Raw genomic sequence first — 15,966 nt, forward strand, 5'->3', positions numbered from 1 at the left:
TCGAGGTGGAATGTTGGTGTCTTCAAAGCACAAATATTTGCATGATTTGGCCATTGATTCAGTTGGTAACTTTGTAAATTAAACCCTCCACGTACAGAAGGAAGCACAATTTACATGTTTTTGAGTTTATAATCTTGTAAAGAAGACAATAATAGGCAGACAATATATAATTTGGTCAAACTATTTGAAGATGGAAGATGAAACGTATTATTTGAAGACCTTAAGGCATACCAGTCTCGGGTATTAGTTTAATGAAAGAAAGTTTAACTCTTGCATTAAAACATATAGGCCCTGCTGAATCAAGTTCCTCTCAACTCCGGCATCTAGCAATTATAATACCCCAAAAATAAGAATAAATATTTAAGACTAGTTGTATGAAAGGGTTTTTCCAGATTAGTACTTATTGAAAGAGAGAGTCTATGATTTACATATATTTTGGGATTAATGAGATGGTTACAATGATTGTAAAATGTGTATTTCATTTTTAGAATGACTCCGGACTTATGAGTCCTATATGAAAGTATAGCTTGGCCTGGTTTCAAATTCGTTTTTATGTATCCCCAGATAATTTGAGGTATTGGAATTAAAAATACTATAGATTAAGCTCATGTAGTGTACTCTTTTAAGCACTAGAACAAAATAGTGTGAAACTATGCCTATGTAGTGCAATAAGATGTTAGAATGTTTCATTGAATTAAAAAAAGAAACAACTAATAGTGAGCAAAGTTGGAGGCAATTTTGGGAGGACAGTCGAATACTGCTAGATGAGGAAGTTGAAAAAGAATATGCTTTCAGGAATACATTTTAAAAGACTTTTAGGAATGGTGCAACACCAATTTCAGTGAGTGATTCCAGAGAGATACATCCGTTTTTGCCTGGACTGATCATAGTCGTAAGTATACTCCGGTAAGGGTGCTCACTTTTTTGATGGTATTTCATGGATCTGATGTCTGTTCTGAATGCTGAAAATTATATTGATAAGTGGAAAGGGGGCATGAATGAGTTCAGAATGCCTCACTTCGAAAAAGCAGTTTTTTAAATGCACAAGCAGAAGAATAGCCTGGTGAGATGCCATGACAAGGGCGACAGGTGGTTTGGAATGCCAGACTCACAAGACTCTTTCAGCACAAGACGTCTCATCTAACATTTCATGCAATGAAGAGCAACAAAGGTGTCCCATGGCAAGGGTTCAAGCAGGTGAAGCACATCTGGTCAGTCCCAGGTGCAAGGTTCCAGATAGCTCAGGGACCCTTCGGCACAAGACAACCCACATACCCTCCAACACACTGAAAAATGTCTATGGCGTCCCTCAGCATGGGACACAAGCAAGCAAACAGCCTGGTGAGTTCACTAACACTCACTCGAGCAAGGTGCCAGAAAGCTCAAGGACTCCTCTTCCCAGAATACCATTCAGCACAAGATCCATACCTACCATTTGATGCACTTAAATGCACCTAAGATATTGCGCGGTGCAACTCTGCACTCTAAAGAGAGAGAGAGAGTTATCCATTTTTTTGTTGTGTACCTACATGTTCCATGATTGTAACTAAAAACCTTATTTGTTTTGGTCTCGGCCCATTTCTTTCATTATTGTCCTCGTTATTTTCAGCGGGCGTGAAGTTAGCAAAAAAATCGAATTTAGCTGGCAACACTTTATTAATTGAATTAACAACATAACTCAGTAAAATCAATTTCATATGCAGAGAGCACACTTAGCCACATCCAGATTGCATGCCCAGTTATGGCTAACTTCAGTAAACCAATGGTTGAGGCTCGTAGGACAGACAATACCCTGGCCCATAAAGTATCTAAGTCCTCAGGAACCTGGCTGAAATGTGTATTTACCAAAATGGATGGTGTTAATACAGATACACCAACAACTGACACTGGTTGCAAGAGGGCTAGAGTGAAAATTGCACTTGATATTCATTCTTTGTCAGCCTCTGTTAAACTTACACTGTGCTGCTGAGAATGCATACAATCATTATCTGTCTTGCTTTCTGTGGTAAACACATTGTTCAGTAGAATGGAGGCTCTGGAATCTATAATTAAAGGGATCCTGCATTATCACTGAGTAGTACTGTATTAGAGGAAGGAAATATGAAATATGAGCACCACAAAATGATATTGGTAGTCAGTGGCCAGAAACAGAACTCTGGGTTAGACAATGCTATCTTTAATACCATATTAGATGTAAATAATGCACACTCTATCTCCATGGCAGCTCAAGCCAGAGGAACACATCTGGGAGACATTTTGTCACGATTTGGGAACATGTCGCAAACAGCGCTCTAATTGGAACATGTATACAAACGAAAACACTGCCTTCTCGCTAAATTTGTAAATTATTTATAGTCATACAGTGCACCTCAATTTACTGTAAATGCGTGAAAAAGATTTTTTTAATTGCATCTTATATTCCATCATGTAACAAGATTTGAAATAGTTTCCTCTACGTACTTTACTTAAGTCTGCACAATGAGAATTATTTATAATTATCTACAACTCTATAAGATGTGGTAGCTGAGCCGTCAATTGTGGAATTTAGGCACCTAGCCCAGCACAGAACTGTTACTCAATTGAAAGCTAACTCCCTACTGCTGAAAGTAAATTACAGTGCCAGCGATAATATTATTAATGTAGTGGTATCCTGACTGAAGGAAAAATACTGTGGATGCATGTAAATCAGGGCGAATTTCAGCATTTAGAGCAGCTTGATTGACATTATAAGGTTGCCACTGAATAATACGTCACAATGTAGAAACTGAGGGGCCTTTCACAAAGGTAAATTTACACAATTAAATCTACAGGTGTAAATTTACTGTTACACTTTTAGTAAATTTACTACTTTTGGCTGCTCACCATTTTCCTGTGTAAAGTTACTACAAAGTGTAGACTTACACAGTGGACAGAGCCTAATTTACAAGTGTTAAGTTACTTCAGACAGAAAGGTCACAGGAGTAAGTCCAGCACTAAGCATGGTCAACCACTAGTAATGCAGCACCCTCCGATTAAAACTAATTGAGGCAGGGTCTTAAAATAGAAACCCATAGCCAATAATGTTAAAATAAATTATTTATGTCCACCTTCAAAAAATGTACATTTAATTCAGTGTTTAAAAAATTATATATAAATAAAAAGAATTGTCATAAAATATTTGATACCTTTTTATTTAAACATAATTAACTCTAAATATTTAATGTAAATAGAATACATAACTTTTTAACTCTTAAGTAAATGCAAGCATTTTAGGTTGTGTGAATATAAAAAAATCTTTAATAAAACATTTAGATGTTTATATATTTAAATTAATTAAATATTTATTTCAACTATAAGCAACTATAAGCTAATAGCGTAAAGTTGCTAATACAACATTTTCACCTGTATTTTAGTCTTAATATTCAAGCTGGGAGTAGAATACTTTTACTTATTTTTTATAATACGGATGCAAAACAGAATATTGAGTCACTTACCTTGTGTTTGTTTGATAATTTAAATATGCATGTTCCCTTGTAACAAATCCATGAATTCCAGATATTCTTAGTTTGAGATTTCAACTGCACGTTTGGAACCTTAAAGGTGATCGAACACTTCCTTGACAAGCTTTTATTTTGTGGATTCCACAAATAATAATTTCTCAAATCAAAAACACCATCAAACGTAGCCAGCCAGTTATCCACACTGAATTTTCAAAATGGTTTGTGCACCTGCAGAGATAAATATTGCACTGGAACACCACCTTAATATACATTTAACTCTATATAACATTGAAGTAATATTGATTATTTATATTAAACAAATCAAACTGGCAAATATTGGTAGATATTGTGGTGCAACATGATTTGATAGCGATCATGAGCCCTTGAAACTATCACTGCGAATCAATGCATGTGTTACTAGCACAGATCCTCTTATTGATCACACTGGTGTTTGTGAAACTAGGGCAGCAAACAACAGTAGAAGGCTTAACTGGGCTTCTGTGGTTACTAATGACTTGATCCCAGTTATATGTAATTGCACTCACCCACTATTTGAGCAGTTTTCTTTAGAGCTTTTACGGAGTCTAATAAGTAGGTTAGCTTCCTTAGTAAGACAATACTTACATGTTATGACTACTGTACTTGAGACCTTACACTTCTGGTATACCCATGAATGCCCTTTAAGAAAGCCTTTTTTGTTCAGAAGAAAATTAATGGATAATGTGCTCTTCTGCAAATAGAATATAAATGCTTTTAAAAGTTATGAAATGGGCATGGTTAGATCCACAGTAGAGGAAGTTGCTGGTGACCGCTAAAAGCAGACATTCATAGAAATGCTGGCAAATAGCAACGTATGGCTATACCAACACCACCCCCAAGCTTCCTAAAGCTATATAGGCATGGTAGGTATATCAGCATCACCACTCTATATGATAGCAAGGATTGTTCCCACCATTAAATCATAGCAGAGCTCTTTAATGAACTCAGTGTTGGTTGCAACTCCAAGATCGGGCAGTTCATCATAAATGAAGCCTTAAGTGCTATCTAGTAACAAAAATCTGGGAGGGCCCACACACCAATAAAATGATCCTGGATTTGTACAAGTCAGAACATTCAGTCTGGATAATAACATGCAAGTGCTCGCTAATGCAATCTTGCAGGTAGCAAATATCTGTCTCTTTGCTGGTGGCTAAGACCATCCAAGTCTTCAAAAAAGAATGCTAGAATGATCTACCAGTTTGAAAGTTCCCAAAAGTTAGTTGCTAGATTGAGTCTCACTGACTGAAAACTTAGGTACCAACATTAGTTCGCTTTTCAGGTTGGTGTGGTAGAGCATATGTTTAGAATCCTCACATTGGTTTACAAATAAATTAAATGTAATATGTATGGTTTCTTCTCATTAAACCTGTTGTCATCGCTCTAAGAACATCGAGGAAACCGGAGCACTCCTGGTTTTTTGTCCATTATATCATGGCTCTAGAAATAGATGGCTAATGGACAAATTGAGAAATCAAGGAATCTGCGCATATTGTAACACTCTCATGAGAAGTAAATAATCAATTTCGAGTCCAGTGGGTTTTACCGTCGCTAGATTTCTGTGCTATGCAGGTTTATTTATACCAGATTAACCAAAAAGGCCTGTGCCATGGACCATAGCATTTAAAAAAAAGATGATGGTTCGCTTAGAGCGCCGGTATGCCGCACTGCTGAATACAATCTTATTGTCTTTAAATATCATTCATAACAGCTTTTTCTAGGATGTATGCCCTTTATAATTTGAAAGTTTGATTATATCATGATCATTACTTGGTGTTAAGTAAATAGAGGTAATAATTGATTAAAAGATGACTGCTTAGTATACAAAATTGTGCATATTTTATTAGTCGGAATGGATCAACTGATATTTTTATTATATATGATAATATTTGTTTATCGGTTAACTGTGGATATTGTTTAATGTGTATTTTAAAGTGGATATATTTCATTGATACATTTTTTATTATGCGAGTGTTGTGTATTGTGATGTGAGAAATAAATGTATGTGAGTGTGACTGAATGAATTTACTCTGCAGAGTTACATAAGGATCAGTATTTTATTTTATTTACCTAATATAGCCTTGGTAGAATCACAAAATGTATAAAGAAGCAGAATTCCATTTGATACTAATTTTCAGGAGACTTCACTCATAATAGAGAGACATTTTCAACAAATTGCAACAGTAATAACAATAGAGAAAGGCTAACATTCTAGAAACTTTATTTTTGTGGAAACACACTTAGAATATTGAGAGGTGGAAGGATAAACAGCTGCTAAAATAACGTGAAAAGTGGCTTCCCCCAAACTGGAGATATGAGATGTTTTGGAATATCGTTTACATTTCCACGGGCAAGACTAAAGAACATGGAAATGGAGTACTTTTTCAGTTGGGGGTATTAACTGGTTACTGTTCTTCAAACGCTTTTTGCACTAACAGAGTAGGCTTGTCTTTTTATCTTGTTAACGTATTGGATATTGTTATTATTGCCTGCTAACCTCTAATGTAATCTTTCACAAACAAATATTATTCTATGTGTGATCCATTTTAACACCTGTGAGGAAATATAAAATCTCAGCCTTCCACTTTTTTCCTATCTTTTAATCTTGTGCACTTTGTAACAACTCATACACTTAATGGTCAAAGAGATATTCCATAATAATCTTTAAGAGAGGACATTGTTTTACATTTATTTAAAAATAAACTATGCTATACATTATGAATAGCTCAATCTATAATTATAAAGATGATAAGTTGTTCTCAAGATTAAATTCTAGCTTGAGGTCACTAAGCTGATCCAAATCTGCAGCCACAGTATTTTTATTTAATGAAAGAAAGGTGTACTTCAGCCATGATCTCTATTTTTCCTCATTGGATTCTTTACTTCTTACCAGTTAGCAGATATTGCCATAGACAGCCTGTGCAGAGGAGTCTTCGCCGGAGACTGTCGAGCTCTCAGCCTGCGGGCATGCTTCCCCATGCTTTACAATGCAGAGCAGAAGAGACGCTCAGTTATATTGGGAATGGCTCTTGGTGGAGGTAAGATAATCTGGATGGACACTTCAGTTTAAATTTGGTAGTATTTTAGTGTACAGCTCTAGCCATAGTGGTAACAATAGGGTTCTGAAAGGAAGTTGAGGACTGAATACCTGGAGGGATAAAGGCCCTATGTAGAGTACCTCTGCAATCCACCACACTTCTCTACTACTTTCCTCTTCCCACACCAGACCAAGAATCCTTTAACCTCCTACCCACCCCAACCTTCCTTGGCACTCACTACCTAACCTTTAAAAATTCTTAGCTCCATTAACATCTGTAGTTGCTTGTTAAAATCCGCAAAACCCTCTTCCCAGTTGCATGGCCTCTACCTTTCTTCAAACAATCTCTGTGGCAAATACCTTCCATAATTCTAACGTGATATAAATGTAGCCATTCCACAAATGCCATCCCGAAATCTCCTCCATGTACTACCGATGTTCTTCTTTCCAAATCCAACGAAAGCTGTTCTCAGTGCCTCACCGTGAATATTCTCTTCAGGGCCATAAAATGGGACGCTCGCAGAATAGTAATTACTGGGACTCCTTTCACCCATTTCTTTGAAAAATTGGCTTTTGCATATCACAATCACCTGTTTTCCACCACCATCCTACCTAATGTTGCAGCCACTGTTGACAATCCTGGCACACTTTTGTCTGATCATTTGTGGTTAACATTGGGCTACACAGTGTAGTCGGTAGGCATGTGGTAGTTTGCACATACATATTCTACAAACTGAACAAGAAAATCAAGAACTTGTGTTAAATGAACACACTGATTTTAAGGCCCAATGCAAAAGATTTCAAAGTGACTGCTCTCAGACACATAAATTAAGCCCATGTTAATACAAGTCAAAACCGAGAACTTATATTAAGGTCCTCAATAACACATACAGAGGGTTGCCCCATCACACGGCGATTGTGGCTCTCCACCTCATTCATCTTCTACAGATTATTCAATACATGCAAAATCCACTTCTGCATCGTACCACACCTTGTAAAGCCTTGTATGACAGAAAAGGTCTTAGCTAACTGGTATTAAAGGCGGTCCTGGTACAGTGTTTTCCAGGACCTCCTTTAATATTGCTTGCATCCTCTAAAGAAAAGTGCTAATCCTTGCCATCTGTACCTTTTTAATCCTTCCGTATGCCTGTCCTTCCCCCACAGACATCAGAACCGACTCCTGGTATACAAAAGCAACTAATAAATTTGTGTCTGTAGTTTACAAATCTGCAAATGTCACCCATCCATAATAATTCCCAGTCAGTCACACTTGATGTGCCAGCTTGCCACTCCAGCCTGCAATGAGATACTGTTTTAGTATCACCAAGCTTGCCTGCAGTATGTTATCATTGCTCTCAAGACCGATGTTTGACTGATGTATTGACTTGTATCATCACACTGCACCACTTCTTCTCCGGCCTCATGGCTTTTGTTATTCAGCACCCTAAAACACAAAGTACTGGTATTCATTTACCCTTAATTTGACATTTCAGTCTGTGAAATTTACATTAAATATATACAAACAGGGAGAAAAGCCAATGTTTAAAAAGAAAAGGAATAGTTCTTCTGTAGAAGATAGGACTACCATGGCCTGTTCAAGTGTAGCTCTAAGAGGTCAATGAAACTCACCATTTGGAAAGGAGATCCCGGATTCTTATAGGCCTTTGTGGACTAAGCATACTGTCAGAAGGCCATTAAGCTCAGACTCAAAGGATTATGATGTGAGCGTCCTGACTTTGAAGAGTGTTTTCAATATTTTCTTGTAGGCCTGTATGGATAAAGCTTCGGGAGACGCAGCTCACCCCAGGAGCCCTCTCATCTCTCATAGAAGCTCTTCCCTACTAATTTTGCTAAGAGAGACACCCTTAACCTCATGCTTCAATTTAGGAAACATGTTTGGAAAGTAAGAATGTATTATACAGTCGTCTTTGCTCAAATCAAAGTTCTGCAATTACCAGATTTCTAAAGTATTGTAGACGTAACAAGTGTCATAACAATTATACCATACTCAGTATGCAGTCAAGTAATTAACAATTTGCTTAAGGGGATATCACAGACTGAGTGCTATGAGGTAGCCTAGGGGTGGGGGCGGCCTGGGGAGGGCGGGGGGGAGGAGGAGGAGTTGCTAGCAGGGCAGGTGGTTAGATTTTGGAGTTCTCCAGACAAGGAGAGTACCCCTAATGCTATAATGTTCGTATTGCCTTATTTAGGGAAACTTGGAAAGATAAAAATATATTTGCATGCCTGTCAACCAGTTGGCTCTCAAATGAGGGTGAGGCCAAATGTTTAAGAGACGGTAATCCCTTTAGAGTGAGCAGTGAAAGAAACATTTAAGCAAGGAGGTGCAGGTTTGCCTTCAGGGTGGCGTTTTGGAAGCCTATACATGCATGTTGCTTTTTAGGAAGATGGAAATATGAAAAGGAGGGTCACACATGGCCAATTCGGGTACACCCAAAATGCACAGGTTATTAGAAAACATTGTCACTCATCTAAAAAATGTACCTTCTTTGTAGCGTGCATATGTTGGAAGATAAATATTCTTCTTTGGAATCTTTGGTTATGGCAGAAGTGGGACCTGCTTGAAGAGGTTAGGGTTCAAACATCTCCTCGTGGTTGTTCTGACTTGGCAGCAAGCCATGTCCAATATTTTGCTAATAGAATGAAATTTGCAAGAAAAGTCAAATTAATGGGAGACATTGTATGCGATCACCCTGCGTTTCGAGTTTCTGTTGTTTGTTTTACTTCTGAAAATGTTAACAGTATTGCATACCCCAAAGGGCTGTTTCATTAATGCAATATTTGTGCCACCAGTCCCATCATGAACCCCCCTCATTAGCTCTTTTCTGTATCTGAAGGAGGTACGCCCCAGCAGGACTCCAGCCTGATCCGCAGGGCCAAGGAAGAGAACTGGAGCCAGTGGTCGCTGCAAAATGGCATGCAGACCCTGGCAGAAGCCATGGAAGAGTTCCTCAAGCAACATGGAGTGGAAATTCATAAGGATTCCCCCTTAACTGGGCTGGAGAGAACCCCAGACAATGGCTGGAAGGTAGGATGAGCTATGGCTCGGGGTCAGCAGTAAAACTAATAGTTAAATCAGAGATTCTATTGAAAGCTGTGCACATTACCTTAATACGCATCTCACTTGCTTCACAGCCAATCCGCACTAGGCAGATCTAAAATCAAAAAATCCCTCAGTACTGTAATAATGCAGAAAGCCTGGTCTCTAAAGATGTCCGCATACTAAAATGCAAAATTTTAAATCAAGAGCATTTGGGTCTTTCTTTTTCTGTCATCTAAAGCAGATGGGGATGTTTATGGCAGAATCACCTGTGTTTGATTTTTTTAGTGGTCTTGATTACAGGCATTTATGGTATATATGATAAATGGATCCACTGATATTGATAGAGGAATGTCGCCTTATCAGTAAAGTCCATTTATTCTCCTGCATGCTAAAGGTGTGTAGACCTACATTGTTTCTAACTGGGATCAGGTACAGCTGGCACGCCATGTGTTCGCTTCATTGACTTGTTCAGCGTTTCATCAGTATACACCGTTTCCCATTAACTCCTGGGTCCTAATTCTCATTTACAACATCTTTTCCTTCACGCAATTATTCTGAAATCTGTGCAGCAGAAGTTGAGTAAAGAGTATTTGTACAAAGCTAAATAATACATTTACCCCCCCACCCTTCCGGATCGCCTCCGGTGGAAGGATTATTCTTCTGGACAGCGGGGATGTGGCTGGTGACTTCTACCTGTAGGTTGTGGTCGTGTACTGTTATACCACCGCCTTCACGTGTGTGTGCTTCCTTTATACCAGGTCCTGTTGCCAGGTGGAAGTCTGAGAGCTGCTCACGTCATCAGTGCTGTGCCAGCAAGAGGTAGGCGTCACCTAGGCTGCTGGCGTGTGCAGGCCTCAAATTGTTAACGCGTCCTGTTTTCCACTCACCCCAGCTTGCAGGAAGTGGAGTTAGGGCCCCAAACTGGAATTAGCAACTTTGGTGTAATGAGGAAGGTTAGAGCACCCTCAAGATTAACACGGTCTGCTAGCCCTGAGTGCATCACTGCTCCTTGCTTATAGAATGACTATGCTGTTGGAGCCTCACTTGACCATGCGTTGCATAAGACACTCAGGCCTTCCTTCAGCGTTGAGATGTGATTGCCTACCTCCTTTCAGTCCATTTGAGGATGCCGCTTGTTCTCTGAGTGCCGAATTTTGGGAGGTTGTTCAAAGTGGCAGGACCCAGCTCTCATGGTTAGGGAAGGAGGCTTATTTTTTCATCGCCAGACATCGACACAGGACATTTGGGAGAAAGGCAGAAAAGAGAGAACGAAGGAGCAAGGGGAAGGAAGGAAAACAGTGAGACAAATGAAGGAAGCGAGGATGGAAAAGAAACGGTTAAGAGTGAGCTAGAGAGACAAGAAGTATTGGGTGGCGAAGAAGGAAAAGATACAACCAAGACTCAGCATCCTTGGCTTCCCGCAAGCCCAGCATTCAGCAGCAGCAGGTCCCCAAGATAAAATGTGCTCTTGACCCTTTATAATTTGTATACAACTGAAGTCCCTACTGCAGTCCATGACCACAATCTTGTGATATCAGTTTTTGGTACATGGCTGTGTCACTTTGTATTTTAATGGCTGTACACACACATAAGTACAGTGTATTTTCTGTCCTGTGTGTATAATTATCAGTATTGCCTGTGTTTGACAAGACTCGTCCACCAGACCCTTCTGGTCTCTCCCTGCCCTCTTCCCATCCTCCCTCTGGGCTGTGCTGTATAAAGTTGGGGAATCCCCTGCCAGCTGACTGGGAGCTGAACTGCTGACGAGCTTGGGGTGACTGTAGAGTCAGTAAACCTTAACCCAGCAAGTTTACAATCTTTGGAGCCTGATTACACGAGCCAAAAGGTGTCGACTAATTTCTACCCCAGCATTGTCCACGTAGGACTTCAATAGCTGTAGGAAAAGCTCAGTATATTTTTATAGCCCTAATGGCAGCATCTTTGCTTAGACAAGGATGGAAAATAAACCCCATCAGCCGAAATGAATACCTCAGCTCACCATCTGCAGCCATGGCCACAAGTTAAAGATGGGGTCAGACTGAGTTGGCTGTTTATGCCCTGATGTGCAGGGCGCCTGTTTACTGTAATGGACACCATATTCTCCCCTACCTTGATGGCGGACCATGCGCCCTATTTAGCGATCCCCTATCTGCCTGGTGGGAATCGCTGTGCTGTGAAGAGTCAGTGTGGCGCGTCTCCTCGCAGAAGTGCAGAATTGCCCAGCGAGCTCCATGTTTAAAGCACCCACTCTGCAAACTTTTTTTTCTCCAATCATTTTTTGTTTATAGAAAAGAAACGGCCCCAATACACAGGGAGTTTTCTTCCTGCGTGTTAGGACCTTTCTGTCTTTCCTTTGCCTGAGGACCCAGGCAGGAAAAAATGAATGATGCTCACCCCGCACTCAGTAATGCAGGCGACCCTCTCTATTACCACGTTATCCTGTGGCCAAACCTCACTTGCTGCCAATGGAGGTTCCATCTTACTCTCCGCAGCAGAACCCCATAGTTTCCGCACTTCTAAATGGGCTGCAGAAATGCAATTTCAGCGAAGTAGGCTGTCCCCTCTCTGCGCCAAATGCTAAGATCCTACATTTGGTTCCCCATCACCTTCATGGCAGTAGTAATACAGATGCTGCATTTCCCCAAACTAGGACCCAGTTCCACCTGTGCCACATAGGTACGATTGCTTTTTTCTCGTTAGTGTCTTAGCTTAAGGGAATCACTGTGCAGTCCCTTCCAATATTTATTTCAGTTGTAAAAACCTCACCTGAGAACAAGTGCTTCCTTCGTGCCCCTTCTTCTCTGCATTAAGGGCAGTATTGATAGGTATGGATGTGCATGGTCTGAAACAGGTTTATTTTTCAGCTCTTAGTCAAGTTGTGCCAGCGTCGCTTGACCCAGTAGCCGTGGAACTGAGACAGATTGATGCGGTTACGGTGGCCGTGGTGAACTTACAGTATGAAGGCGACATCCTTCCTGTGTCAGTAAGTTTTTATTTTTGTAAGGCATTCAATCCTTTATAGTGTGAATAGAAGGTTGCCAGGGGATCAAAGAACCAAAACAATCCCATTTATTAGGAGGGTGAGGGTAAACTAGGTTAGCTAAACTTACGTTGTAGCTACTTTTCCAACAGGATCTATATTTTTGTGAGATTTATGTTAATAAATATTTTTAAATAATGGTGGCTGCTGCAGTTTTTTCCCCTTTCACGGCAAAGATTTTACAAATTAATGTATTTAGTCTAATTCTTCTGTGGTTGAATAAAGTCTCTGGTGGCGACGCCAGTATTCAACGTTACGGGTCGTAGGTTTGAACCCAAAATTATGATCCAGGCACAAACTCCTGTCTGCCAAAGCATCAGACTTCCTAGAAGTTTTCCCTGGTAATTACCAAGACATGAATAATTTGGTGCATTGGACAATGGATTCTACATGTTAGTCCATAGTTCAGAGTTACAACTCAGAATGAGAGGCATTTACCAGGCCTGGTAAATATCTCCCCCATTGTCTTGGCACTCATGATGTCCCGTAAATACCTTAACCGCCTCCTGGGCACTCCTAATCAGGCCTAAGTATGTTAGCTATCATTTAAACTCAGAGACTGAGCACTGTTGTTAGAGCATGGTTAGCTTCCTGCGCTCTTCGGTGCAGTTTATAGGTACCACGACGGGTTCAGAAGTGAAGGAAAAGGACATAAAGTCTAGAACTTTACCAACTGGCCAGAAAAAAATATGATATTTACAGAACATCAAGAACAAAAAAACACGTTATTTTACAATTTGCAGTTTTTCTGTTTGTTGTAACGGATTGTGATTGTCATTAGTATTGATTGTGTGTTAATTTAGAAAAAGAGGAGTGTGAATAAATTTTTCTGTAGGTGGTTCATGTCCGAGGGCCTCATTACGAGTTTGGCAGGCTGACCATCGACCCACCAGACCCGTGGGGAGGAGACCACCGCAGAGCTGGAAGTCTCCCAAACCCCCCCCCCCCATTACAAGGTTTCCACTGGGCTGACCAGCAAAAACCTCCATATCAGGAGGTTTCTGCCAGTCAGGCCTGTGAAAACAGAGGACAATGCGGTCGCACAGAATGTGCCTCCAGCAACCTTGTAATGCGCACTGTCTGCCTTTGCAGACAGTGCGCATTCTGGGGGTGCTGGGCAGGGGGGGCCCACAGCACTGTATTTCTGCCAGCCTTTTTATGGCGGGGACTCCGCCATGAAGAGAGTGGCAGAAAGTGAAGTTGTGATCAGCACGATGGTGCTGAACTCATCACCGCCTTGGCTGACCATGACTTCGACCGCCGACAACCCGTCTGGATCAATGATCCTGGTGGCGGTCACGTGGTGACCGACCACCAGGGTCATAATATGGCAGTCGGACTGCCAGGAGTGCTGCGGTCTGACCGCCAATGTGAGTTTGGTGGTCCGAGAACCGCCAAACTCGTAATGAGGCCAAGAGATTTTCCTTGTCTAGTGATGCAATAAACTGTCATATGTTTAAAACAATTCCTATTTTGCTTCGGTACAGCTGTCTTTTTGTACAACTCCCATTCTCACTGATTCGTGTTTCTTTATCTTCCAGGGATTCGGGCACCTGGTTCCATCATTCGAAGATGGCGCCCTATTAGGTATTGTTTATGACTCAATTGCCTTTCCTGAACAAAATCGTACCGGTGCTCTCTCAACTAGACTCACGGTAAGTATACCAACAGACCTAATAAACTCAACATACTTTTTCTTGCCATATTTATCAACAAAATAATTTACACAGTAAAAGTGGCTGTACATCACATGTATCCAATGTAGGTTCAGGAGTGTTGGATCCAGCCCCAAATTTGCTTGCAATGAAATAAAATTGAACATTTACGTATTCAGTGGTTACCCCGGAAATAGGCTGTTAATCTCTGGGTGCTAGGTTTGTCACCCTTGGCCGCCATAATGGAACACAGAGGCAAATTTAGCTACACAAAATTGGAAAGGATATTTTTGGCAGCCATTTCTATAAAAAGTAAGTAAGGTGCTGCGGAAAGTCTTTTACTTGTTAAGCAAGCCTTAAATGTTTGCTTGCTAATAGTCCTGCCTTTCTCATTTATTCACACATGATGGCCCCGGTGTTCACAAAAATAGAGAAAACCAAATGACAGACATAAGCACATATTTGCAAATGGAATATTTGTTAATAATTTTTATTGCAGCCACTGTAAAATGCAGATATGATCACTAAGAGACTTGAGAAGTCAGTCCATTTTTTGTAGCTTCTCACAAAGCCTTGGTGTAACTTTTTGTGTATCCCATTTTAATTGGGCAATTCACGGTTAGACATCCAGTGCTCAGCAATGGATGTATATAATATTTATCCCCGCAGAGAAAAGGAAAATAGACCAGTATCCCCTCAGCCGCCTCTCATGGGCTAACCTGTTAGGACATTGGCGAGGTTTGTAAAATTACAGACTTGTAAATGAAGCTTTTGAAGGCTATAACAAACTCTCCCTCCTCAAACAGTATTAGCACCCCTTTGGGTTCTATACTAATTAGTGTTTATTATATGTTATCCTAATGTGTATAATAGCTGATAACTCAGCACTAATAAATATCATGTGAATGATAAGAATGTACATCCTAAGCATTGTTTATCACACATCTCGATTGTATTGGTCTAAGCTTCTCCAACTCCTCCAAAATACAGGGAGGAATACGAGACAACAAATTGACATGGTTTGCCTCCTTTCTTAGCAACCGCTCTTTTCATGTAATTTCCACATCCTTTTCTTCCTCACGGAGAGGTGTTCCACAGGGCTCATTGTTGTGCCTCACTCTTTTTAATATTTATGTCAGGCCATGGGCAGAGGTTGTGAAGCCTTCCAGGGTCTCTTTGTTTCATATGCGGATGATACACAACTTATTGTTACTCTCTCTGCAGATGCAACCAAAGACATAGCCAAGTTCCAGGAATGCATGATTGCAGTGGCCAGCTGGGTGGAAAAAAAACTGCTTAAAGCTTAACACCAGTAAAACCAAGATCCTTTTGTTTGGGAAGCAGATCTTGGGAGACCACTGGTGGCCGGAAGACCTTAGGTCTTCCCCTAAACCCAAATCATCCATAAAACATTTTGACTTTTGGGTAGATGACACCTTTTCTTTTGAGACCCAAGTTAGAACACTTGGCGGCACTTGCTTTGTGCTTCTGAGATGAGTCAAGCCAATTATTGGGTTTTTTTCCATCTCTAATTCAGCAGGTAAATATTCAATCTATAATCCGGTCGCGCCTGGGTTATTGTAACATCTTGTATCTTGGTACCAAGAAATCGGCTATTAAGAGGCTACAGTTGATCCTAAATGCTGCTGCCAGATTAC

The 15,966-nt window shown here is 40.4% G+C and overlaps 1 protein-coding gene across 3 annotated transcripts in view; it reads left to right on the top strand.

Annotated features, from left to right (window-relative positions):
• The window catches only part of PPOX (protoporphyrinogen oxidase), a 39,581-nt gene that overhangs the window by 14,280 nt on the left and 9,335 nt on the right, over window positions 1-15,966 (top strand). For all 3 annotated transcript variants that reach the window (XM_069218286.1, XM_069218287.1, XM_069218285.1), the window contains exons 6-10: window positions 6,409-6,553; window positions 9,408-9,598; window positions 10,372-10,432; window positions 12,478-12,596; window positions 14,195-14,308. In XM_069218286.1, the coding sequence (XP_069074387.1) occupies window positions 6,409-6,553; window positions 9,408-9,598; window positions 10,372-10,432; window positions 12,478-12,596; window positions 14,195-14,308 (630 nt within the window). The remainder of the gene's footprint in view (window positions 1-6,408; window positions 6,554-9,407; window positions 9,599-10,371; window positions 10,433-12,477; window positions 12,597-14,194; window positions 14,309-15,966) is intronic.

Source organism: Pleurodeles waltl, chromosome 12, assembly GCF_031143425.1.
Source record: "Pleurodeles waltl isolate 20211129_DDA chromosome 12, aPleWal1.hap1.20221129, whole genome shotgun sequence".
In the NCBI taxonomy this organism is placed as follows: domain Eukaryota; kingdom Metazoa; phylum Chordata; class Amphibia; order Caudata; family Salamandridae; genus Pleurodeles; species Pleurodeles waltl.